Below are 22,664 nucleotides of genomic sequence, written 5' to 3' on the forward strand. Positions count from 1 at the left end.
AAGCATTTTATCGACTTTTTCCCTCATATTACAGTTATTTAGGAACAAGAAACTTCATTAGACCTTGTTATCAATGATTACTTCCATTTTTTTAAGGTGAAAGTGAAGCAAGGGAAATACTCAATTTCCTAAGTGATGTTTTTGAATAAGTAAAATGATTACAATTGCAGTTTTCTTGTTTTTCTTGTGTTCTCTCTAATTTTTGGTTGTTAGTGTGTGCAGAAATTTGCTAGTGAGCAAATTTTGTCTTTCTTTGTAAAGTAGGTATGCATCAATGCAAGTCACCATTTCTCTTGATTTCATTTTGAAAACACGTTTGTACATTTTCTCCTATCATTCCTTCTTTTTGCCAGCTCCCACTTTCCTTTTGAAATGCTGGGAACTCCTCCATCTAACCACCCTCTCCAATCCTTGGTCTATTCCACTATATACACCACTCTGTAACTTATGCAGCCCCTGCCCTCTCTCTGTTACATCTTCACCATTTTTCTCTCCTGCATCTGAGGAAGCCATGTCTCTCTTCTAACTCAAGACATCTTTACTCCCCCTCAATACTACTCACCCCTACTTGAGTCCTGCAAGTTACTTGGTAAACTCACTGCTGCTCATGCCACATAAAAGGAAACCGGTACACTCTGTGGGTGGTGTTAGGAACGGTATCCACCTGTAGAATCCCTTTCAAAACAGACAGCAAAGCTTGGTTTCTGACTTGCCAGCTTTTGTCAAACCATCCAACCCATGCCAGCATGGAAAACGGACGTGATGATGATGTGGTCATTGTAAATTATGTGTGCATGTACAAATGGACAGCAGCACAGGAACACTGTTTAACCCAAGACATTGCTGATTGACTGCCCATTAGTTTTCTTGTCTAATCTGGATTACATTATACATTGTTCTTTTTATAGAAAGTAGAATTTATTTTTCAGGAAAATCTAATTCTTTCTGTATGCATGTGTGCACATACATGATAGTGGTGCATGCATGCATATATAGATTTGCATGTATTTTTGGCTCTTTGTATCCGTGTTTACATAATATCAAGTGTATTTCATTGGCCTCTTTGGTAGCTTCTCATCTCTCTCTCTCTCTCTTTCTCTCTTTCTCTTTCTCTCTCTCTCTCTCTCTTTCTCTCTTTCTCTCTCTCTCTCTCTCTCTCTCTCTCTCTCTCATGCCCCTATTGCTCATCTCTGTCACTCTCTCCTGCTTTCACTCTTACTCTCACTCTACACTGCTGCTAATGTGAGTGAGGATAGCAGTGGATCTCTTCTCTACTCCATACATTACTTTCAGTTTAGATGCTATTGCACCTATCTAGTACTCTCTCCGTACACCCAGTCCTCTCTCATCTTGAGCTATGTATTTAATTTGCATCTTTCCTATGTTCCTTCTTCCCTGCCAGCCAACTGGTATTGACATCATTTACTCTCACTGTTTAGTCACTTGCTATGCATCGCTCTCTCACTCTTATCCTCTCTAAAGGTGATGTCATGATAAAATTCACCCAATGCTTTTGTCATAAATGTGACAATGTCTTTAGTGCTGGTGCTATGAAAAATGCACCCAGCACACTCTGTAGTGTCTTAGGATACTGAGCCAAAAAGTTTGTATGAATTCTCCTCCAAACCATGTGTGAGAGCAGCAATGACCAGAATGGAAAGTGGGTGTAAAGTGGTGGTGGTGGTGGTGTGATGATGATAATGGTAGTGTCACCTTCATTATCATCATAGCTTGGCTTAGGCTTCTCAAATGAAGACTGATAAGGTGTGCTGATCATGATGTATAAATGCATAGAATGAAATAAGTTCCATAGAAACAGGAAGTCTCATCCAGTAGATGCTAGCATGGAAAAGGTGAATGTAAAATGGAGGTTTAACTTCTGTTACATTTTATATGTGGACAAATGTCATTTGCAATTATGTTGTGAGAAGTATATTCCTCAAATGCAAACTTCTTGGAATCTATTATGCTCCACTGATGTATTTTTAAATACTATATATTTGTTTTCCTATGTGCATTTGTGTGTGTGTTCGTTCGATATCTGTTTTTCTGTCCTAGTATAAGCTGGAGGGGATTTTATTTGAGACGGGAAATTACTACTGGTTGTTCTTCTTGTCAACAAAAATTTGCATGTTTTTCAATTGAGGGATTTTTTTTTTATCCCATGGATCTTAATACTTACAAGGAATGTAATCATTATTGTGTCAACCATTGACAACAGGCACTCTGAAAAGTGTGTGCACAGGCACCCCCACCACCCACACACACACCACATATTGATGGGCTTCCACACAGTTTCTGTCTTGTAGACTAACTCAAAAGGCATTGGTCATTGGAGCTACATTGGTCATTGGTCATTGGAGCTACAGTAGAAGACGAATTTCTTAATGTTTTTGTTGCTTATTATTTGTGTGCATATCTGCTACATATGAATGTCTTTTCTCTGTCAGCCTTATTCTGATCCCACATCATCTGTGCACCCATAGTTTATATTGGGAACACTGTGTGGCATTCCTACACACTCCTCTTCTGCATTTCAAACATGGCCACTTTCCAGATGGCTTGTTTTCTTTGCTGCTAGCTAGAACGTTTGTCTTTAATAGGTTTTGCTTCAACTTTTGTAAATACCTCTCTAAATCTGTAAAAGATTAAACTTTGAGAAATAAATTGTTGGCATACAAAAGTTACTGCAATCGACCAGTCTTGTTTCATTGCCTGCAAAACTATAATGAAGAAGAACGTACCTGCAAACCAAACTCTGAACAATTACTTGCATGCTGAATTCCTTATCTTGCTGACAGCATCTCTCTACTTAGCTTTGCAGCTCACACATAACTAATTTTCTTGACTACGAAACTTTCAGAACTTTGGGTTATTACCGCTTTTATCAGTTTCCTATCCTTTGTAACAGTAGTTGATAATGATAATATATCATACAAGTCATTGGCAAAAACCCTTCCTGTCTGATTGATTCATCCATGCTCTATTTTGATGGATATTTTCAGCATCTCATGATTATACCTAATAGTCCAGCTGCTTTCTCCACCTTCATATTTCTCTTCCATATCTCTCTCTCTCTCTCTATGAGTATCCATGTGTCTCTACAGCAGCACACCTGTTTCTGTCCTTGTTACCTCTTTCTTTTTCTCTCTCTCCTCGTCTCCCTATCTCACCTCTCACTCCCTACCTCTCTCCTTATCTCTTTCTCTCTCTCTGGCTGGGTAACCACATACTTCCTCTATAACATGACATCTGTCTCTCTGTCACACTAACCTTTCATCATCTGACACAAGATCACTTCCTTCAATGTTTCTTCCCCTCTCAAAAATTCCTTGTCCTACAAGTTACCTGGTGACCCTGCTAATGCTGATGCCATTTAAAAAGCATCTGGATCACACTGTAAAATAGTTGGTGTTAGGAAGGGCATCTGTAGTCTTCTGCCTGGTGCCAGCTCCTGTCAAACCATCAGTCAAATCGTGCAACCCATGCCAGCATGAAAGGTGAATGTTAAATGATGATGATCTTTAATGGCTATTTTCATTGTATTCTCTATCAATTTCAAAAGCTGGTCCATTTATTGAACACAAAGCAATCTATCTATATATATAAAAATGAGAATGTGTGTCTGTCTGTCTGTCTGTGTGAATCCCTAAAACTCGAGAACTACGCAACCAATTTCATTCAAATTTTACAGATGCCTTACTTAGGGTTCCAGTTGTGTTTTAGTCAAAAAAATTTTAACTTCTTGCAGAGTTCGAGCCCACGGCAACATAATATCTCCTCCACTATTTAAGTATTACGTGTCAAAAGTGAAACAAAAACACTCATGTCAAATACTTTCACTTTAAAAATGAAACTATTCTACTAACTGAAACAATCACATTTCGATACTGTAATGACAGATACTTTCAGAGAGAGAGAGATAGAGAGATGTATATGTATACATATACATGTATATGTACACGTATATGCATAGATATATATATAGATCTATATGCATACATGTATATGTATACATATGTGTAGATGTATATATATATAGATATACATGTAATATGTACATATATATACATGCATACAGATATCTATACATATATACACCCATCATACACATACATATGCACACAAACACACACATTAGTCATTTGTTTTCTTATTCAAAACTACGTCAAAAGTACTGAACGGATCTTTATGAAATTTGGAAATTATATTCTATGCATAACGGCCATAACTCCCATGAAAATTCATATATTTTTGATGTTGATGAAATTTTAACCCGAACATAACAGATGAGCATTATTTGTAATTCAACGGTACAACAGTGTAAGACTACCATTTCAGATGTACTTACATTGTGATTTAATGAGATGCATCTTTGCCTCCACTGATTCACTTGCAAAGTGTTGAGTAAAATTATTTCGTTGCAGACCTCCTTTGGGTCTTTTTATTATCACTACGACACACATAGTCCCCAGTTGGTAACATTGATTTCAAGGCCTTCCTAGATGAGAGACTGGCATTTCACTTAATGTCTATGTTCCATGCTGGCATGGATTGGAGAGTTATTAATGTAGAAATATGGTATCGTAGCTACTAACAGTTGAGGGTTGCGTAGTCTAGACGGCGTTTTTAGATTTCATTATTCTCTTTAACCCGGGCAAAGCCGGGTATTTCTGCTAGTCTTCTATAAACCTTTCCCTGCCTCTGTACCCAATCAATGAAAGGAAGCATTATACACAAACTTCTCATAAGTGGCTTCCTGATTCATGTTGACATATTGCTTAGCAATCCGGGACACTTCACACAACTCATCCTCGTGATGCTGATCATTTGTTATTCACAACCTTTTCACTTCTCCCCTTATTAAGTGTATCTTACACCTGTTTTTTTTTTCTTTTAGCTACCTGATATTGTTTCTTCATCTTCCCCCACTTCCATCCATTGTTTTCAGTCCTGTCTCTCACCTTTTATAGCTCAGTCTATTGTACCATTCCAACACCAAGTTTCCTTCCTTCTCAACATATACATCACATAGTACTTCTTTGAATCTGTGTCTATAGTTAAAGGTCCTTCCAGTTTCTATGCATTCTTTCTCCAGATTGTCTTATGTCTGTCTTTGTATACTTCATTAGATGATCTGCTAGCCAATGCATTTCTTTTAGTCAAAGTTGCAAATAGTTTGTTCATTTGCATCGCAATACTCCAGGCCTCTTGATTCTTTTTCATTTTGTGTACAGAATGAAGACCTACATCAGAATTGTCATCATGGTGTTGCATCACATGTCCATTTGAGTCCAGGTGTATTCTGTCATTAAGAGTCTGAAAGACCTCCTACAGAAGTCTTTTTGTTCACCTGTCAGGGTTGTGCGTATGCAGTAATCACAGTCTCTGTTATGATGTCTGACTTGGCTATTCTTAATTATTCTGTCACATTTGACTACTTCAGTTGCTTTATTCCAGAGATGTTACCTATATAAAAACATTTGTAGCTGTGTCCCCTGTCTATTAAGGGTCAAGTAGGGTATCCTTTTTCTCTCTTGGCACTTGTACATAACATCTCTACTTGTCTCTCTTACAATCTGTCCAGACCTATCTTTCATATTGCTAACATTAATGATAACAGCTGAGGCCGCCCTGCAGTTTTGCAAAGTAGAGAAATGGTAGTTTCTGTTGGTGCCTAGTTTTGTGTATATTTTGTGTTTAGCATGTTTTACAGTTGGATATCCTACCCCTAATCACCAATCACTTAATAAACTGAATTCATTTTATTATGCTGCTTACACTGTATCATTTTTGATTCAGAGTTGCTGCTCTGCTAGATAAGTTGCTCTCTCTGCTGTTTTATTTAGAGCTACAAGTCTCCATAATTTGGAGCAACAGATCCTCACATCATACTGCTAATTGTGACAGGATCGAAGGCTTGCAGTATTATCTTGCTTTGAGACAGGTAGATAGTTCAGAAAAGGAAAGGTGCCTGGTCATAGGAAATTTGCCTCAATAAAGTCAGTCCGACCCATGCAAGCATGGGAAAGTGAATATTAGAACAGTGATGACTTGCTGGTTAAATACATTTTTTACATTTCATTTCATATATCACAGGATTTGAACCAGGTGATGAGAGGAAGAGAGTTGCTTCATTAGAAAATTTGCTTTATAGAAGCTTTTTTTGTACTCTCAATTGAAGGCAGATTCCAATTTCCATTGAATTTATTTTGTTTGTCTGAATTGTTAGGTAAAAATTTTGAGATTTTTTTGTGTGTTTTGGCTTTGACTTGGTTCATTTTCTCAAACAAAGCTAAGCTTTGTTTGAATCAGGGAAATATATTTTATATTAGAAATTTATTCAAAATGCTTAAATCTGAAGCCATAATGAATGTGAAATCACATTTTTATTTACAGTTTCATTTAAGCTGATTCAACTCCTTAGTAAAACCTGTTCTGTAGCTGTCTTATTTATTATGTGAGCTGTTGTTTGTGTCGTAGGCTGGCAAGTAACTTTCCTTGGTTAGCAGGAAGAAGGTTCCATCAGTTAAGTCTGAAAGGAAAAATAAAACAGAAAAACTACCTTATTCTTGTTAGTGTAGGAAATTAAATGTAAAATATAAACAGGTTTGATTACAAGTTTCTCTTTTTCTTAATAATTTTATTTTCAGAGAATAATAACTTCCGATACCGAATCAGATGGTGAGGTCAAGAAGAAAGTGCCAGAAGTAAGCATTGACTACACTGCTGAAGATAAACTTATCTATGGCTGACTATTAATTGTTCAGCTTATGAACTGTTGTACTGACTTTACAAATTAGAATGCATCACCATTATAGTTTTTCAATGAACCTGGACTATATCGAGCCATTTTGATAAAGCATTTTGGTTTGATGACATTTATTTCAAACAAAGATGACAGTGATTGAACAAAAATTCATTTCACGTATTTGTTTTATAAACAAATAAGGTTTCACATATTGTAAATAAAATTTTTATCAGCAATTGATTTCATAATCAATTCTTACTAATTAATCGCTGTCATCTTTTTCCACTTTTGGCTCCTAATGGCATTCATTGCATATATTTTTGTGTTTATCTCTTTCTGTCTTCATGCTTTGTCTTGCATTTGTTATCTATAATAATGCTGAAAAAAAAAAATGGAAAAAAAAAAAAAAAAAATGGCAAGTATCAGTTTCTTGTCATCTACCCACATTTTTTTCTCTGCTGCTATTCTTTGTTTGTAAATTTTTATTTTTTATTATCTTGTTATTTCTTTTATTTTGTAAAATTTGATCCCTCCAAACTTTGATAAACTTCAAAAACTGGGTGTTTTGGTTATTAGTGGCAAATATTTAAAATTCTTTTTGCATTTATTAAAAAAATACTTCTCTGGTAAAATAATTAGTTGTTGTGTATCCCCTAGTCAGCCCTCAAAGAGCAAACCCATGATCAAAGGTCTTCTGGTTGTGACCATCACATCTTTTTTTTTAAAGATGTTATGATGTAATTTGAGATTAAGCTGTTATTTCTTGCAGTTAAGGGACCACACACTGCTCAGTTGGTAGACCATTAGATTTTCATCAAATAACTAGTGTTCACATTTGATGTTTATGATCTTCAGTGAGTTTCTCAATGTGATTTTCAAACCATTGTACATTTGAAGAAGTATTTTGTTTTATATAATGTTATTGTTAAAATCTAATCTGTGCTAGTTCCATTGTTTAAAAATTTATGATAGAAATGATCTAAAATATTCTCCTGAATTGTTCCAGTGTTTTCATTTGTATATATCTCATAAATGCCAAATCTTGATTTAAAATGTTGCCTTTTGCCAATTTTTCTTCATTTCATTGAAACTTTTTAAAGGAAATGAAAATGACCCAAAAGATTGAATTTTTGTGGCATTTTATTTTAATCTTTTATCTTAGTTTTCTGCATTATGTAGCTCTTTGTTTATCATAGCACTTTTAGTCACTATCTTCTTTCCCTAGGGAAGCTGATTTAAAACTAGTTGCTCTTGCTATTTATAGTTGCTTGTTTACTATTGGTTATCCTCCTCAGAAAAATATTCAAAAGTTACCTGGTGGTCAAATTCATTTTTGATTTTATGCAATAAAAATGTTAGGTTGAAATCTATGCTTAGTTTAGCTCTTCAAAAATTCAAACTTATCATTCGCTTTATTTTTGTGATATATTTTGGATCAAGGATTTCAAAACATCTAATGTTGTAGAAATCTGTCAATAAGTTTTATGTATTTTAATGCAGATCATTTCATTGAAACTTTTATTCTGCTTTCCCCTTCATTTTTATCTTGCATTTCATTTTAAATATTTTCAACACTTATGGATGTTTAATTTCTCCAAATATTTCTCATTGTAAATTCCATTTTAAATTAAGTTCAACAGTATCTTCATTTTAACGCATTTTGAAATATATTTTAGTATATAAAAAGCAAATTTGTCAAAAATTTTCATTTTTTTATTTAAAAAAAAAATTTCAATAAACATCCCCATCTTAAAACAAACAAACGAAATTTGTTTTGTTATTTGTTTTTTTTTTTAAGTATTTTTCTCTTCAAAATTTCTACAATTCAACTTACTTTACAAGAGACATTTTTCTCTATTTTTATTATCTTGCAGATAAATAAAATAAAAGAAGGAGCTAATAATGAAGTAAAGAAAAAAGTGTCTGGAGAAAAAGAATTCAAGAAACCAAGGAAACCAACAAGTAAAGAAATTTTGAGGTGATGAGAAACAGTTTTTATGGCTATGATCTTTTGTTGTTGTACTGCATGTACCATTTCTATTTGTGTCAATTATTGCTTAAACCCCTGGCAAAATTTGTGGCTTGTGTTTCATGAGGTTTTAAAAAATGCCATTTCGTGTTGAACCAAAAAATGCAACCCCATTTCAAACCTTACTTTAATTTATATTTAACCCTTTAGTATTCAGTCTGGCCAAAATCAGCTAAAATTATTTCCTCTTTATTTGCTTGACTGGCCAAATCTGACTGTAATCGACTCCTCTATGAATTTGCTAAAAAAAGATAAAATCACACTGAATTCTGTAGCTCTGAGATAGTGCGAGATAAAGCCTTTTCTGCTTTTATTCAAGTATAAATACCATGAAATTTTTGAGACCACATGGTTTTTTTCAACGTTTGGAGAGAAGTTTATATATTAATATTTATCAATATGGTGTCAGCAAGTCGTGATTCCGACTTTGAAAGTTTTACAAAATGTAAAAGAAAACCACAGTGATTTGTCTTCAGAAGAATCTGATATTGATGTTATTGAATTTTCGTTGGACAAGGAAGGAGGTTTTGATAATGAAAGTGGTAAAAATTATATTTAAAACATTACTGCAACACAGTCGAAAATTACATCAACTACAATTCCTGATTTCACAGAAAAGACTGGTCCACAACACAGTCTACCTTCTGATGCTCAACCATTGGACTATTTATTTTTATTTTTAACAGAAAGTTTTTTTTGAAACTGTCGCATAGGAAATGAATAAATATGCTCAATGAATGATTTCTATTTGTGGAAGATGCAATTTACTATGGCAGCTATCCGATACTGTGGAAACGTGAGCTTTTTTTTTACCATAAACATTGTTTGGTATCAAGTAGCTTCTTTGACTGTGGAAATACTGGAGTCCTGAATTATGTCGAAAACTAGGTATTAGAAAATATCTCGATATTTACATTTAGCTGATATTTTGGCATGTGGGTAATCAGCTGAACAACTAGTTATAACATTGTCTTTTTCTTTTTAAAGTATATTTTTAATAGGAACTTTTTCTTATTGTATTATGTTTTTTCTATCTCGAAATTTAGGAAAAAATCTTCTTCTACTGTCAAAGAACTTCTGAAAAATGCTGTTTCTACCTCATCATCTACCTCAAATAATGGGCACATAGATGAAACAAACGGAAATATTTATTCCCAAACCACCCCAGTTGGAGTGCTGTCTCAAGAGAAATCTTCAACTAATAGTGGAGTTTATGCAGCGTCACTACCACTTATAACCAGTTCTACAGTTCTGGAGTTGGAGCCTGGATCAACAGAAAAATCAAATATTAACAATTTCAAAGAAGATTCAGATAGTCGAGATAACAATGAGAAGTCATTTGATAACAATGAAAGCATTCCCAAATTATCTGCTGGAATTCCAGATCATTTGGAAAAAGTAATTTACCAGCTCAAGCAAGTTAGTATTTGCTTTATCTGAAATTTTATTATTTTTATACAATCCAGTCATTTCTGTAACCATGTAAACAATTATCTCGGACTTATTTTAATATTTTATCCAGCAAACTTTTTTTTATTTTTATAGGCAGCTGTTGACTGTATGGAAAGAAAGTCCAAATTTTTCACAAGTGAAATTAACAAAATGCTATTAGAGTAAGTGAACAAATCCTAACATGTGTAAAATGAAAAAAAAAATGCATTATTATTAGCACTGTTGTGTTACCAAAGTTTGGGTCTATGGATTGCTTGTGCTCATGCCTGGGTAATATCTATTATTTCTCTAAGTTATCCATTAACCTCAATTGGCTCAAGTTGGTTTTTGTATTGTGGCGCATTTTATGATACATGTAACAGTTTGATTACTTGTAAATTGTATTGCAAAAATGATACAAAAACAGGTATTAATGTTTTGTAATAAAAACCATGGCATTTAATATTAGAACAATGCTATTGTTTGATCTTTAGTAATAGTATTTTAACTAATGTAAATATGATCAGTAGTATATTTTGAAAAATTTTGTAGTTTTAAAAATGTGTGTTTTCAGAAAATATTCTATATTTTCATTAGAAGTGACATTTTAAAAATGCTTTTTCACTTTCAAACTTGTATGTATGATTAGATGTCTGTTGAAATTATCATTCTTTACATCATTCTAAGTTAGCTTTTTTACTTTTTTAATATAATATTTATCAACAATCCAGTTGGTATTCTATGATTTCATTTTTCTTTTTGTTACTTCCATAGGCTTGAAATGGGATCTCGTGTATTGAACTGTTCTCAAAGAACATCAGTTTATGTTTATTTAGCAGCCTTTCTGCCATGCAGTAAAGAAACTCTTCTAAAACGTGTCAAAAAGCTATTTATTACTCAACAAGACGACAAGCTTAAGTCTGTCCCAAAATTGAAAGAAGGTCAGTATTCGGTTAGGTCAGATCATCACTGCTTAAATTACCTGCCAAAAAAACTTTCCCACAGCGAGAACAGATTTACTTTGTCATATTTAAATTAAAATGATAGAAATCTTGCTATTGCCTTATTGATGATAACTAGATAAAGATTTGTTAGGCATTGTTTGCATTTTGGTTTTTTAGAATTTTGTCTTTTTTTTTCTACATTTTTTATTCTAAAAACAAAATTTTGTAAGCTTCATATTTAGTACTAGCAACTCTAAATTTAAATGGTTTTTCAATGCATTTCTGAGAGTGTAAAGTTTGTTTCCCAACCAGCAGATTTCGGCTCATCCCCACCGCATGGTACTTTTAGCAAGTGTCTTCTATTATAAACCCAGGCTTGTGATTGGGTTTGGTAGATGGAAACTGAAGATGCCCATCATGTGTTTATGTTTGATCATCATCATCATTCAGTATCTGGTTTCTATGGCTGGGTGCCTTTCCTAATGCTCTTTACAGAATGGCCTGGGGTGCTTTTTCTATGGCAGCAGCACTGGTGGCAGGGTCACCAAGTAACTTTGCAAGACAAAGATCGTTTGAAAGTGGGGAGTATTGGAGGAAGTAGCCTTGTGCCACATGATGAGGTCAGTGTGACAGGGACAGAATCAGTCAGAGAGAGAGAGAGAGAGAGAGAGAGATTAATCAAGAGTGCATGAGTGTGAAAGTGCAAAAGAGAGAAAGGGTGTGAGATGGTGGATGAAAATATAAATGGGATGGTAGAGTATTGCCATGGGTGCATGAGTAGGGGGTTCACACGAATACAGAGAGATGTGGAGGAATGCGACGGGTGAAACTGGGTATGTAAAGGAGGGGGGGGAGACAACAGGATTGCAATGGTACAGTGGGGAAGGAGAGATAAGCATAGTGCATGAAAAGAGACGTAGTTTGGTTTATTGGGGATGGGTGTGTGAAAAATTTTATTGATTACATGTGGATGGAATACATAGCGCTTCCAGAACCCAGTTTGCATGAGCGCATGTTTGCTGGTTTGTAAACAATGGTAGTGACTTCTGGGTAGGGCTTGACCTCTTGACATGTCTGTTTCCAGTTCTCCCCTTGAAAAAAAAAAAAAAAGAAAAAGCATATCTGGACTATTGGTTGTTCTATAGACTGGAATTGTTATCACCTCACTTGGAAACAAATGGAGGTTAGCTTCAGGCAGGGCATTTGACCATAGAAAAAAAGAAAAAAAAACTGTCTAAACATGCTTTTGTTTGACCCATGCAAGTCTGGAAAAATAGATGTTAAAACAATGTGGAGGATGACAGCTACCGTTCTTGTTACTCCTATTATTACCACCACCACAAATTGCAGTGGAAGCAGCAGTGAGGCAGGTTATAGTAGTTTTCAGATAAAATTTGTGCAATATTGTATTCCGATCCAAATGCTATTTTGATATATCAAACCATTCTGAATTGATGGTTGTTTTAGGATTTGATTGAAACTTGTTGGAAATGACAATGAAAACAGTTAAAGGGAAATGAAGTTGGTTCATAATACAGTTTAAAATGAAGTCAATTTTTGTCCAAAAATAGAAATATTTAATAATGGATATAATGGGTAGTGGAGGAGATTGGGTTTTAATTCTCCGTTTATATATAAGACTTGTATTACTTGAGTTGTAAATAGGAATATCACTTTCAAAATTATAACAGAACCCAAAGGTATTGCAAAAGGGTTATAGTGTGTCTGTGAGTCATGAGGATATGAAACTTGATTTACTTGTTTTTCATAAGCAACGCTTGTGTTAGATGGTTCCTTTGTAAAATATTAAAAAAAATTTTTTTTTAGTTAATTTAATTTCAACACTGCAGCACCGTCCGAGCGTGATTGTTACCAGCGTTGCCTTACTGGCACTTGTGCCGGTGGCATGTTAGAAAGCATTTGAGCAAGGTTGTTGCCAGTGCCGCTGGACTGGCTCCTGTGCAGGTGGCACATAAAATACACCATTTCAAGCTTGGCCGTTGCCAGTACCACCTGACTGGCCTTTGTGCCGGTGGCACGTAAAAGCACCCACTACACACTCGGAGTGGTTGGCATTAGGAAGGGCATCCAGCTGTAGAAACTCTGCCAGATCAGATTGGAGCCTGGTGTAGCCATCTGGCTTGCCAGTCCTCAGTCAAATCGTCCAACCCATGCTAGCATGGAAAGCAAACGTTAAATGATGATGATGATACTTGTCAATGAAGTATCAAAGAATTTTGTGAAATTTTCAACTCACCATTACTTTATATTGACAGAATCCATTACATTTAATTCAAGTATCTCCACTTAGTGTCCTTTATAGTTTGTTCAAAGTGTATTTGTTCTAATGATTTTGATGATGACCATAATGAAGATGAATTTTGACATTACTGGATTGTTGCAATTTTTCCAAATTTTCTAAAATATTTTGCAAATCACTACAAAGTTTTTTAAGAGGACTGGTAAAAGTTTTTTTTGTTTTTTTTTACATCTCATTACCCCTTTTATCATTTTTCTGTATAGCATTGTTCAACTTGGTAATAGCTGGTTAAAGTTTTAATTTGTTTGTAATATTCTTCTGTTGAATTTAATATCTATACACGAGAAGATAAAAATAGATATTTCATGTTTATAGTTGGATTTTTTTTTAAATTGTATATTTTGTAAATGATACATAAGTAAAATTTCTTTACATGCTGCTAAAATAATATTACATTGACTGATGTTTATTATTGGTGAGTCTACTTATAATCTAATCTTCAAAATTTTTCTTAAAATAGGATGCTAATTCTTTGTGTTATTTCAGCTTTGAATGAAGAAGTACCTGATCAGTTAGAGAAATATAAAAGTGAATATCAAGCAGATATCATTAAAAATGTTGATTTGTAAGTATTGGGTTTCTATTTGTATTGTTTTTATTTTTCTAGAAGTCATTATCAGATGCTCATAATAAGAGGTTAAACTTATGCCAGTCAGTATAGCTACAATGCCTAATGTGATATTGAGATAAAACTTTAGTCCACTGTAACTCTGGCTGAAAAGTTAAAATATACTTGTGGTCAGTATCCACAAGGAGAATGTAATATCGGAAGAGCTACTACAGTTAGTTATTTCACTAATTAGCCTATTCATGAAATGAGAAAATGACTCATGGAATACCATAAATTTCTTATCAAAAAACAAAGTCCAGAAGAGTGGATCAGTGAAAACGGAAATTACAAAGAACTACAAATGAGATTATATATATATATTGCTAACTGCAAGTTCAATTAGCAAACATGGCGCTTGGTCTATCAAATACAGTTGCAAGTTCTGTTCCAATTAAAGCACGTGTGTAATTATTAAAAACTAGAATAGATGAGTAAGCTAGTAGTCTGAAAGTTTCTTTCAGTAGTTTTTTTGTCTGTCTTCTACATTCTTTGTCCTGTTGATGATACTTTTTCATAAAATACTTTTCTTCTGAACAAATAAAAGACTTACTAAACGGTTTTTTGAAAATTTATTTCTATTATAGTATCACTCCTGAGGATGAGGAGATGAAAGAAGATTCTTCAGACGGTGAAGAAGAAAAATCTCTTGAGGAGATTGAGAAAACTTCACTACAAAGAGATTATGAATGGAATGAAAAAATGAGGTATAGAATTATTCTATTTAACACCTAATGCAGTATGATGGTGACTGGTGTTTGAAGTATGTATGACATTATTGAAGATAAATTTATTGTTGGAATACCATCTTGATGAATCACCTATTGATTTAATAGCAGAGAATTATGAAACAAATGATGTGAATTACTTCTGTACAAAACTATTTAAAAGAAAGCACTGAAGGAAGAGAGAAACTAGAATATGGGATAATCACTGACCTGTTTCTCGTTTACAATTAAAGTAATATGTTGCAAATACTTTGTAGTTCTGTTAATATAAATATGACTAACTAGAAAATGAAAGCTCAAACTGGTTTTAAAAATTTAAAACCTTTGCTGGATTGTGCCAAGATATTGTTCTTAAACTTTATATCTAGTTAAGTTAATTTAATCTTTTTCTCTTTGTCTGAGGTTTGTTGAAATGCTTGTTAACCCTAAACTATCATTCTTCAATATGTGTGTAAAATAAATATTTTACAGAAAAAAAAATGTTTTTTTAATGTTACATGTTAATGATTGACATTTTCATTGTTGGGTTTATGTAATTTTTATATTTTTCTCAGAATTTTATACAAAAAAAGTAAAGGAACCCATGGTTCAACTTCACAGTAAGTATAATATTTGTGCTTTCATTTAATTTATCCATAAAGTTTTAAAATCAAGTTAAAGCCAGTTTATTACTATTTTGATTTATCTTAAAGAAATAAAAAGAATTAAGCTTTATGAAAAAGAATGGTATCATGTGAACCTGCTCTGTATATTCTGCAGAGAATACTTAAATCAAAATTAGGTATGAAACTAGTGGTGATGAAATATAGATATTGAATGACAGATCATGCTTGTAAATTTTTAATTCAGTATCTCTTTTAAACCTGCCTAAAATCAAGATAACCATTTGATGCATATATCTGCATTTAAAATAAAATCTACCTCAATATACTGACCAAGTCGGTTCTCTTAAACATATTGTTTGAATTAATGCATAAATACTATACATTTATTCAGGAGTTTTTGTTTTTTTTAATATATTTGTCTGTAGACAAGTTCTGTGATTGCAATAAACTGGTAAAGTTAAGCAGTTACATTTTTATTATACATAGTAGGAATGAGTAATTTTTTTCTAATTCATTCTACTCCTTATTTTTAAGTATTATAAACTTTGTATATTTATTTTGTTTTAGTTTTCTTCAGTCAAACACTGTATTAGAATGCTTATAATTCTCTCTTGCTTAGAAATCTATATTCATGGCTTATAAGTATATTAGTGCGAGAGCCAAACATGGTATTGTCTTTAGCCAAGACATAAGAGGATGTTGCAAGCAGAGGCCTAACATTGCAACTATCAATTATTTAATTAGTTTAAAGTGTTGGGTTTCATGCTTTGGAAACTAAAGTTTACCATCAGACATATGGATATTAGTGATTTCAAAGATAGATAGCATTCCAGTTTTTAATTCATAATTCTGATCTGCAAAATAATCAATTTGGCTTCAGCAAACCTAAGGGAGGAAATATTTGTTTTGGTTCTTCTGTTATATAAAAGATACAAATATAATTCTAACATATGTTTAGATTACAGCTGATTTCTAATTTTGTATTCTTCAGAATAAAACCAACCAAAGCTATGTGTAACCTCAGATCTCAGGATATTTCTGCTGGAACTCCTACCGCAGGCTCACATTCCAACAGTAGCCCAGCGTTACAAACTGATAGTTTGATTGCTTGCCAACAAAATGCAAAAGCAGATGTAACACCCATTTTGACTACTCTAGCTAATGAAATGATGGATCATTCACCTACAACTTCTGACAGATCTGAAGATAAAAGTTTGTGGAATGTATTAGAGTATATTGAGAGTGATCACCCTTCTTCATCTGAGGAGAATGTTTCTGATTTGGTTCTGAAATCTCAAGTGGTGTCTAGTTCCCTTCATAAGACTTCACAAGAAGAGAACTTTGGGAAAGGAGAAAAATTAAACCTAAATGAATCTAGTAAAACAGTTCATGAAATTTCTGGTAATGTAAACTCTACTTCAGTATCGCCGTTAGTAATCTCCAGTTCTTCACTTGCATCTTCCCTTGTGAGTGTAACTTATGGTTCACCATTCTCTAATCAGAGTACATCTCCTCAGATAAGTCCCACCATACCTTCTGTGAAGGTTAATTATTCTCAACACAGTCCAACCACATCTCTTTCCATTAAAAATCATCAGCATGGCACTCCTTCATCATCACAGTCACAAGGACATACTTCAAGCAACAAACAACCTGGCGGGGAACAACAGAAACTTCCTTCTCACATAGGAAATGTACACTCTAAATCTATTCAACAATCTTCACCTCCTGGAGTTGTTACTAGTGATTCTCAGAATTATCATGGCTATGTTGATGCTATGTCAGTAATGGTTGATTCCCAACTCCAGCAGCACAATGGGCAAACTACATCTAACATAAACTCTAAAACTCAACAGGTTTCGTCCCTAAATACTACATATCCTAATGTCAAATCTAAAGATTCTTCCCAACCCAATGTACAGAATAAATTGACTATCAATATGGCAAGTAAGCTATTAAAAGCATCTGGCATTAAAGGAAGTAGCAAAAAAGACACAACAGCACTAGCAGCAGGTAGCTCTGAGAAATCTCAGAATTCCGATAGTAAATCTTCAGCTCAGTTCTCCAAAGATGATAGCAAGAATACATACTTGGCTGAGTTTCAACGGTATGCTGCTTCATGTTTGGTTTCTAAGAGTGGTGCGCCAACACAAAAAGTGAAAACGCAACCAATTTCATCTGCAGCTTCAAAGGCTGCAGATGAGAGATGTCAGGTGCAACAGCAGCAGCAGCAGCAACAGCAGCATAGGACTACAAATCAGTTATCCCATTCTTTAACTTCAACTTCCTCTGTGCACCCTGCTGGCAAAATTGAAACTGCATCCACACAACAGCGTAACCTGCATCAGACTCATTCACAACAACAACAACAGCAGCAGCAGCAGTCCTCATTGCAGCATCAAAAACAGCAGCAGCAACAACATCAAAAACTTCATCAGCAACAAAATGTGGTGCATGGGATGTCACAAAGCATAGGTCACTCACATTCAAATAAATCTCATTTGAGCTCCCATGCTTCAAAATCTTGGCGACAGCAGCAACAACAACAGCAACAGTCTTCCCAGCAACACCATAATCGCCATCAACAGCAACATCAGCAGAAATCATATTCTTCACTTGTGTCAAGTAAACAATTAACATCTTCATCTCAGGTTGTGAATCCCACAAACTGTCAAAGTTCTCAGCAACAAAATCACTCGAAAATTCTTTCACCTCCTCTACAATTTCAAACGACGCAGCAGCAGCAACAACAACAAACGTCTAGAGCCATTTCTCCACACACAAGTACAACTTCTCTTGTCAAAGCAGAGTGTTCAAGCAAACACCAATCTGCTCCCCAGTGTCAGTCAAGTTCAGTGATCCCTGCCCCTCGACATTCCCAACCACGCCAATCATCTAATGCTGTTACAAGTTCAAGTTCTTGTAGTAAATCTGTTAGTAGTTCATCATCACAAAGAACACACAACATTCACTCGTTGTATTCAACATCTGCTCATTCAACTCAATCTTCATCACTAAAGCAGCAACAACAGCTGCAGCAGTCTAAATCTCAGTGTCTCATTTCTACGGAAAAGATTTTAACAGCCTCAACAGCGACACACCCTACTTCGGCTTCTTCTCCAGGATCTATGTATAAACTCCCGACAACACCAAATATTAGTAGCTCTTCTGGGACTGTCCCCACTCAATCTTCTTCCTCTGCACTCACAGCTGCGTCAGTTTCACAGCATCAACAAAATGTGGCTCGATCCCAGCAGGGGCAGAACTTGCATCATCAACGTACTGGGATACTGCCTATGCATGTGATGGGGACTCAAGCTAAGAGTAGTAGTAACAGTTGTAATACAAGTAGTGGTACTACAACATGTACTACCACCTCTGCCAATGCTGTATCAGTGTCCACATCTCAGGGAAAGTCCTCTGCTTGTTCTTCGTGGAACCTCAGTGGAAGCAATCCTCAAGTATCTGCAACTTCTATAGCTGCTTCGACAGTAGCTTCTGCTTCAGCTTCTAGTAACAGAACTTCAAGTCCTGTCTTTAACTCTACATCTTATTTACAGCAGCAGCTCAGCAGTGGTTCACATCCACAACTGAAGCAGCAACAGGTACAGCATGGATCTGTAGCCAGTAATCGGGTATCTAGTGCAGCAAATATTACAAGGACTGTGTCTGGACTTAACCAGGAGAATTTACAACCTCACTCAGGAAGTATTCATCCAGCTCAAGTTAATCAAGACAGCATCAGACACTCTAAAAGTGAGTGAATCAAAATGTCTTATCAGAAAGATTTTTTGCTAATAAACAAATGATTGTAGAGTTGCTTTCTCTGACTTTCTCCTCACATCCCGAAGAATACAAACATGTAAACAAAAAATCAATGATTCAGATAAAAGCCTTTATAGGTTTTAACTGTCATATATAAATATTTCTTTCCACACAACTTTACATTTTGTCTTATATGTTTTTGTTTTTTTTCTGTTAGTACTTAAATGACTATCAGATCAGATTATTCATCAGCATAGTCACTGCCATCACATTGTTCATTATTTACAATATCACTGTTGCTGACTACCATTACTGTTCACTTTCTAAATCTTGTGTCAAGATAAATTTACACATTTCCCCTTTTTAGTTTTTCTTCATATAGCAGATTGTTCACCTTCCCCATATGTGCAACAATAAGCTGGGAATCATCGAGTAGATCTCTAACTTTATTTCACTGTACCCACCAACACCTTGTGTCTTTTTCTCACGGTGCAGCATTAAACAAATCTTTTCCTTGAGTACTGTTTTGGTTGGTGACTTTACGTGTAGACCTAAGTGTCTCTCAGCTCCCGTATTATTTTGACTTTTCCGGCCATATTCAAATTGTTTTTTTTTTATTTATTTTTCTTGTATGTTCACAAAAAATACAGGTTTATATGTATATAGGCATCAGTTTATGTGTGTGTGTGTGTACATATTTTAATGTACTCACATGCTCATTAAGACATGTTCATAAGCATATATGCAGATTTATGTACATGTAATTGTCGAATTATTTGGAAAGGTCTATCCAAGTATAAGGCATATTTACATGTAAAATTTCTGTCTAATTGATTTTTCCCTTTTTTTTTTCCTTTTATCTTTTTCTGATAACTTTAAAAATGTAGATTTGCAAATAAAATCAAATAAGTTCTGTTTGAGCACTTTTTACCAACTATTTGGAATATACATTGACTTTTGGATTTGGAAAAACTTTTAATGGGTAAAATTATATTTTCTTCTATTAGATAATATAGTGAATTAATGCACTGGACTCTGTGTTAAAAATAAAGGTATTAAGTGTAAATTCACGTGTAGGGTATGTATGTATGCGTGTGTGTGTATATATATATATATATACACATACACACACACACACACATATATATATATATATATATATATATATATATATATATATATATATATATATAGGTCAGGGTACTTGAAGATGGTTGGAAAATAAGCCAATCAAGTGTAGATAGAAACACAATAGATGGGGATAATAGCTTGGAGTACACCAAGTTATAATAGTGAAATGGTTAGCTTAAGCATCTTAATTTGGCGATCATTTTACAGACAGCTGCGTATAATTCTTTTTTTCCTTTTACTTGTTTCAGTCATTTGACTGTGGCCATGCTGGAGCACTGTCTTTAGTCGAGCAAATCAACCCCAGGACTTATTCTTTGTAAGCCTAGTACTTATTCTGTCGTTCCCTTTTGCTGAACCACTAAGTTATGGGGATGTAAACACATCAGCATCGGTTGTCAAGCAATGTTGGGGGGACAAACACAGACACACAAACATACACACACACACACACACATGATGGGCTTCTTTCAGTTTCCATCTACCAAATCCACTCACAAGGCTTTGGTTGACCCAAGGCTATAGTAGAAGACACTTACCCAAGGTGCCACGCAGTGGGACTGAACTCGGAACCATGTGGTTGGTAAGCAAGCTACTTACCACACAGCCACTCCTACACCTACTGTTGACTTTATATTGGTATATGGCAATCATTAAAGAATTGGTGTTCTGTTACTTATTTAATTCCATTTTATTTGAGCAAAGAAAGCTGCAATAATAGTAATTTAGATTGTAATATGGGGTTAGGACAGGATCTTTTGTGAGCAGTGGTTCCCAAAGTGTGTGGTACTGTCCCCTTGGTAGTGCTGGAAAGATCCAAGGAGCATTGAAGAAAAATGGGTTGATAATGGGGTGGCCAAAAGGATGTAAACCAAAATAATGGGTTAATTAGGTTAAGTTTTGTGAAATATAGTTGTTGTGAATTTACTGTTTGTTGGGGGGGGGGGGCTAGGAATGTGGCCTAGGCATCAAGGGGGCAGCATCCTGAAAAAATTTGGGAGCCAGTTTTAGGAGGTACATCCCTGACATATTTTATAATCTCTCTCTCTCTCTCTCTCCCTCCTGTAGTATGTGTTTATTTTCAGGTTTGCAAACAGATGATTCATGTTTGGGAATAATGATTTCTATACCATTTAGTGTTTGAACTAAAAATCTTCATTTTTGTGCATAAGTAAAAAGAAGCAAAAAATACAATGGATCACACTATTAAAAATAGAGTAAGGTGATCAATGCAATAAAACGAGTTTAGGTTGTGTGGTCTAATGAATGCATACTAACTTAGTAATAAATTGCTGTATGAGAAATACAATAAACATGGTAGAGGAATACGTACAATTTTAGATATTTAAGTATATAATAATAATAATAATAATATACAATTCTAAATTATCTAGATTTCAACTTGAGATATTTTCAAAATGTAATTTAGGTAGATTTAATTTCTCAGATCTTTTGAAATATTGTCATTTTTTAAAAATTTCGTTATTCTTATTTCGTTGTTAACAAATAAATAAAAGTATAAATAAAGGATTTGTTAAAATAATAAAATAAATGAATAAATAAAAGGCTTTATTCTTTTTTTTCTTTCCTATACATATTTAAAGAATCCCAAAATATTCTTTCCATGTTAAATTTTGCTTATATTTTTTTTTTTTCAATTAGAGGTTAGATCATTCTGTGCCTTCTATATCATTAAAATATATTTCCTTGCCTAATATCTGCTTGTATACCCCTACAGACTTTATTTTTATTTTTCTAGTTTCTTTCTTTGGGTCTTTTTAATAACAACTATATCAGAATACAATTTATAGAAATGAAGAATATGTCTTATTTTGCATGGGATTTTTTTTCTGTTTCCAGTACCAAACTGCCTTCTAATTGCATGTGTAAGACATAGAGGTGTTTGTTTTCTCAATATATGTCAGAAAAGATCTCAAAATCTCCTCTTTGGCGTGTAATTTGATTTCTGGCAGGAACCAAGGGGAAAATATCAAATATGTAACTGTATCATGGTAATTATTTTTTAAGAACTTTAATTTTGAATTGAAGCTTGTTTTATATATATATATATATAAAAAAAAAAAAATAAAATCATGTTTACCTTAATTTTGTTGTACAATTTACTTGGTCATTTTTCTTATCTCATAAGGCCCATAACTGTTATAGGCTTAAGTTTTGTCTTTAAAAGATTTTTCTCTTCTAAATCTGATTTGCAATACATTTTCTTTCTTTTCAATTATATTACTTTTCTGCATGGCATTTTGTATTATTGTTAAATTTGATGATAATTTAATGACATGTTCTTCATAGGTTTGAAAATGAATGTAAATTTTCTCAGTATAAACAAGTTATTTTA

At 34.0% G+C, this 22,664-nt stretch overlaps 1 protein-coding gene and 1 long non-coding RNA gene across 2 annotated transcripts in view; one reads left to right on the top strand and one right to left on the bottom strand.

Annotated features, from left to right (window-relative positions):
• The window catches only part of LOC106871178 (uncharacterized), a 52,517-nt gene extending 32,400 nt beyond the window's left edge, over positions 1 to 20,117 (top strand). The window contains exons 5-13 of the mRNA XM_014917509.3: positions 6,654 to 6,710; positions 8,626 to 8,729; positions 9,827 to 10,199; positions 10,326 to 10,393; positions 10,986 to 11,152; positions 13,962 to 14,040; positions 14,670 to 14,789; positions 15,365 to 15,409; positions 16,407 to 20,117. Coding sequence (XP_014772995.2) covers positions 6,654 to 6,710; positions 8,626 to 8,729; positions 9,827 to 10,199; positions 10,326 to 10,393; positions 10,986 to 11,152; positions 13,962 to 14,040; positions 14,670 to 14,789; positions 15,365 to 15,409; positions 16,407 to 19,179 — 3,786 coding nt within the window. The 3' untranslated portion in view covers positions 19,180 to 20,117. The remainder of the gene's footprint in view (positions 1 to 6,653; positions 6,711 to 8,625; positions 8,730 to 9,826; positions 10,200 to 10,325; positions 10,394 to 10,985; positions 11,153 to 13,961; positions 14,041 to 14,669; positions 14,790 to 15,364; positions 15,410 to 16,406) is intronic.
• LOC149132117 (uncharacterized) overlaps positions 6,371 to 22,664 on the bottom strand; it is a 75,269-nt gene continuing 58,975 nt past the window's right edge. Inside the window, exon 2 of the long non-coding RNA XR_016244805.1 lies at positions 6,371 to 6,535. This is a non-coding gene — a long non-coding RNA (uncharacterized LOC149132117). The remainder of the gene's footprint in view (positions 6,536 to 22,664) is intronic.

This window comes from Octopus bimaculoides, chromosome Z (assembly GCF_046866305.1).
Source record: "Octopus bimaculoides isolate indiv1 chromosome Z, ASM4686630v1, whole genome shotgun sequence".
Classification (NCBI taxonomy): Eukaryota; Metazoa; Mollusca; class Cephalopoda; order Octopoda; family Octopodidae; genus Octopus; species Octopus bimaculoides.